This window comes from Papaver somniferum, chromosome 6, assembly GCF_003573695.1.
Source record: "Papaver somniferum cultivar HN1 chromosome 6, ASM357369v1, whole genome shotgun sequence".
NCBI classification, from domain to species: domain Eukaryota; kingdom Viridiplantae; phylum Streptophyta; class Magnoliopsida; order Ranunculales; family Papaveraceae; genus Papaver; species Papaver somniferum.
The window spans coordinates 160,345,815-160,349,904 of record NC_039363.1 but is presented as its reverse complement, the minus strand read 5'-3'; the positions used below and the strand labels follow the sequence as shown (position 1 = coordinate 160,349,904).

Below are 4,090 nucleotides of genomic sequence, written 5' to 3'. Positions count from 1 at the left end.
CATATATTTAGTGAAAATCCATGATTATTTGTTGTGTGTCTTGATTTATGTTGAATGAAATGTTTGTGAACTACCATATCGATGTATAACATTGATTGACTTGTATTTATGTATGGTATACACAAATTGATATTGTGTTTGTTGTTTGCAAAGGTACATAATGAGTCTAATGCGTGCTTATGTGAGAGTTAAATATGGATTTTTTTTGGATAGCTCTAATGATGAAGAAGAGAAAGATTTGTTAATGTTTAAACAACTATGTTTAGATGAACGGTTGCGTATTATTAGACAACCGGTACCTAAGGAGGTACAGACACGTAGTGTAATAACACGTGATCAAGTCTGGTATGATGCCAAAATGATGAATGATTATTTTACGCCTGGAACTGGTTATACCTCAAGCCAATTCAAACAACGTCTAGGCATGAGGGAAGACTTATTCGAGAAATTGTTAGGAAAATTGCTTGAAGTTGATCCATAATGGAACCAACTTCCAGATGCAATCGGTACTATGGGGCATTCTCCGCATATGAAATTAGTTGCCGTGATGAAATGTTTATGCAAAAGTACGACAGCTGAAAGTGTTGATGATTACACTCGTATGGATGCAACTACAATATAAAAGTATCCAAAAAGATTTTGCCACACCATTTGCATGACTTTTGGAGAAATATATTTGTGTGAACCCACTCCTGAAGATGTTCAGAGGTTGCTAGCTGAGAATGCGGAACGAGGTTTTCCTGGAATGCTTGGTAGTGTTGATTGTATGCAATGGTCGTGGAAGAATTATCCGGTATAAACATAGTAGTTTGGTATTAGAGGCGGTGGCATCATACGATTTGTGGTTTTGTCATGCTTTTTTTGGAATGCCTGGATCAAACAATGATTTGAATGTGTTGGCACACTCACCCCTTTCTGATAACATGCTAAAGGGTGTAGCACCTCCATGCAATTATGTCATCAATGGTCACCACTACAATATGGGTTATTTCTTAGCCGATGGTATCTATCCAAAGTTGACTACAATTGTACAATCTTTCTCTCAGACATTAGACACTCCCGACATTGTGAGATTCAACAAGTATCAAATGGCTAAAAGAAAGGATGTCGAGCGTTCTTTTGGAGTGCTTCAGGGTAAATTCAGAATTGTCGGATCTCCATGTAAGTATTGGCAACAATCTGACATGAACCAAATTATTAAATATTGTCTAATTTTACACAAAATGATTATCGAGCATGAATGTCGGGATACAGATTGGGGCAGAGTTGTTCCTGTTTCGATTCCGGAACCTACCAATAATGGTTGTATATTTATGTCATCTCTGAAAAACCTAGAAATGCACCTACAACTAAGAAATGATCTTGTCAAGCACGTTGTTGTGCGTCCTGGTAGAGGAGGCCAGACAACGGACTTGTCTAGTTTAGAGGGTTCAGATATGGAATACGTGGTACTTCCATCATTAGAAGGAGATTATGAAGATACAGACTTAGAAGAAGAAGTTGTTCCTGGTCAAAACAAGGATTGAACATTTGATTATTATGGAAATTAAAATGATCAAATCCCAGATGACTTTGAACATGCAGTTGAACGTGTATATGGAGACGAATATGAACATGATGGAGACGACGATGAGGAGGACTATGGCGATGATGAGGACGATGATGATGAGGATTCTGACGATGACGATGATGATGCGGGTATGTATGATGATGATGATGTTGAGGCATATGATGTATTTGACTGTTGTGTTTTAAGATTTCGAATGTTATATGCATATGTAATAACAGACTTTAAATTACTTTTGGGCTTCAATTATGTATGCAAATGAATACGTTTATATTTGATGGCATATGGTTTACAATTAGGATAATCCGTGAAATCATTTAAATCTCCTTGTACAGTATAGTATACATATCCGTGAAATCTCTTTATACAGTATATGGATTAGTATACTTATCCGTGAAATCTCTTTGTACAATGTATGAATAAGTATACTGACCATGTATAAAGGATTCACAATATCTTTACCAATGAACACATTAGGTCGACCAACTCTTTTCTCCATCTTCAAAAATTAAAACATATTTTTTATCTACAACACTTTTCTTTCTTAATTATGGAGGGTTATATTCCGGACGAAGACGAATTGATAGTTAGTTTATGGGTTGATGTTCATCTAGAGAATGAAGAAGAAGACGAACAACTAAATAACATAAACCTTTTGGAGCAGTTGCTGCAGAGGTTGACTATACATAACGGAACCCGAATGAACGAACGGTTAAGTATCTGAAAACAAGGTTAAACGTTATAACTTCTGACGTGAAAGTATATGTATCGACACAGAGATCGTTATATTTATGGAGGGCTCCAGTACCTTTGAAAATCGTAAGAAACTTCCTGGTTACCTATCCAACACTTTTTTGTGTATGTGTACTGGATTTTTGAATAATTGTAAATTGATATTGTTTTCTTTTGTCGCAGGAGCACTTTGCTTTGGAGAGTTACGAAAAAAAAAGGGAAACCTTTTAGATTTTTTAACTGTTATGTGATTTTGAAAAACTGTTTCTCAAAGGTATAACCCTTCCCCTTAATTTGAAGATTCATGCTATGAATCATCAGATGAAGAGTAGAGAATTCAATTAAAGATAGGTTTTGTGGGTATATCTCTCCGTAAACCCTCACCAAACATAACTCGTCCAATAAGGTCGCGTATTGGTTTAAATGTTGGTTGCACGTGCTTAATGTAATCGTTAATCATATGAATATGAAAATAACTATTTATATTTATTATAGAAGCGTATTACATCATGTTCATCACATTTAAACTCAACAACACATTCTAATTATAAAAAAGCACATTACATAAATTGATATTCAAACTCTTGATTAAACTAAAACATAACAACACTTATTCAGCCCATGCCACGGTTTCACAGACAAGGCATTTCCAGTAACTTTTATATATGTTTTCTTTGCACTTGACCGGTGCATTTCCATAAAGAAATTACAATCCTCGGTTTCACGGGGAATCCCCTTGCTGCATTCAAACTCCACCTTTCCTTTTAGTTTGAAGTTCTTGCAGAGTTCGTTAACTTTTTCTTGTTTGATTGCATCTTTCATTGCATCCTCCAAACATTGTGCTTCTCCTGGACATTTAGCATACTCACATTCCAAATACCTTATCTTCTCCGGTATCGACTCTTTTACCTTCTTAGTGCCGGTACAACCTCGTTGTGGACATTTGTATATAGCCATGGGCATTGAAGCAGACTATGATTATTCATGAAACAACATGATTGAAGTTTATAAGAGAATGAATTGAGATTGTCATTGGTTAGAAAAAATGTTCTATATTTATAGAAAGAAATATATTGCTGTTGGGAACGAGTTCTAATAAATAGAGCCGTTGGACACGATTTCTAAGAAATATAGCCGGTGGGAACGAGTTCTAAGAAATAGAGCAGTTGGGAACGACTTCTAAGAAATATATTCGTTGGGAACGAGTTCTAAGAAATGGAGCCATTGGACACGACTTCTAAGAAATATATCCGTTGGGAACGAGTTCTAAGAAATATAGTCATTGGGAACGAATCATATATAAGGAAGATAACCCATTATTCTTTGCAGTATCAATGTTTGAGGTGAAAATCAAAGCTAAACATCTATTCAATGGAAAATCAATCAGCAACTACTAACTCAGTCGAAGACATTCTTAGAAGATGCAAGCGAACCACTCAATCAATTGCTGCAACGGCAAAAGAGATATGTATTAGAGCATTGCTCGGTCGAACTAACATGCATTGTTATCTCAAGCATATTTGTCAATGTTAGTGATCAAACCTATAAGTATTGATTTCTAGTCTATTATAGCTAAGTCTCGGACTAGGATAGAAAGTGTAGTTAAGCTCAAGGAATTCATGGCGATTCATCATACAAGTAGAAGAAATACTCAAGGAACCGGTGGAACTACTCGACAAAAAGGTATTGAAGACTTGAACTTATCTATCACTCAAAAGTCTATCTACTCTATTTCCTACTCTTTGAGGCAAGAAGCCGTATGCTATATATAGACTTTGATTATACACATTT

The 4,090-nt window shown here is 35.6% G+C and overlaps 1 protein-coding gene across 1 annotated transcript; it reads left to right on the top strand.

Annotated features, from left to right (window-relative positions):
- The first annotated feature begins 722 nt into the window (after window positions 1–722).
- LOC113291715 lies at window positions 723–1,526 on the top strand. Its single transcript, XM_026541213.1, has one exon. The coding sequence runs from the start codon at window positions 723–725 to the stop codon at window positions 1,524–1,526; it is 804 nt and encodes a 267-aa protein (XP_026396998.1).
- The last annotated feature ends 2,564 nt before the right edge of the window (window positions 1,527–4,090 follow it).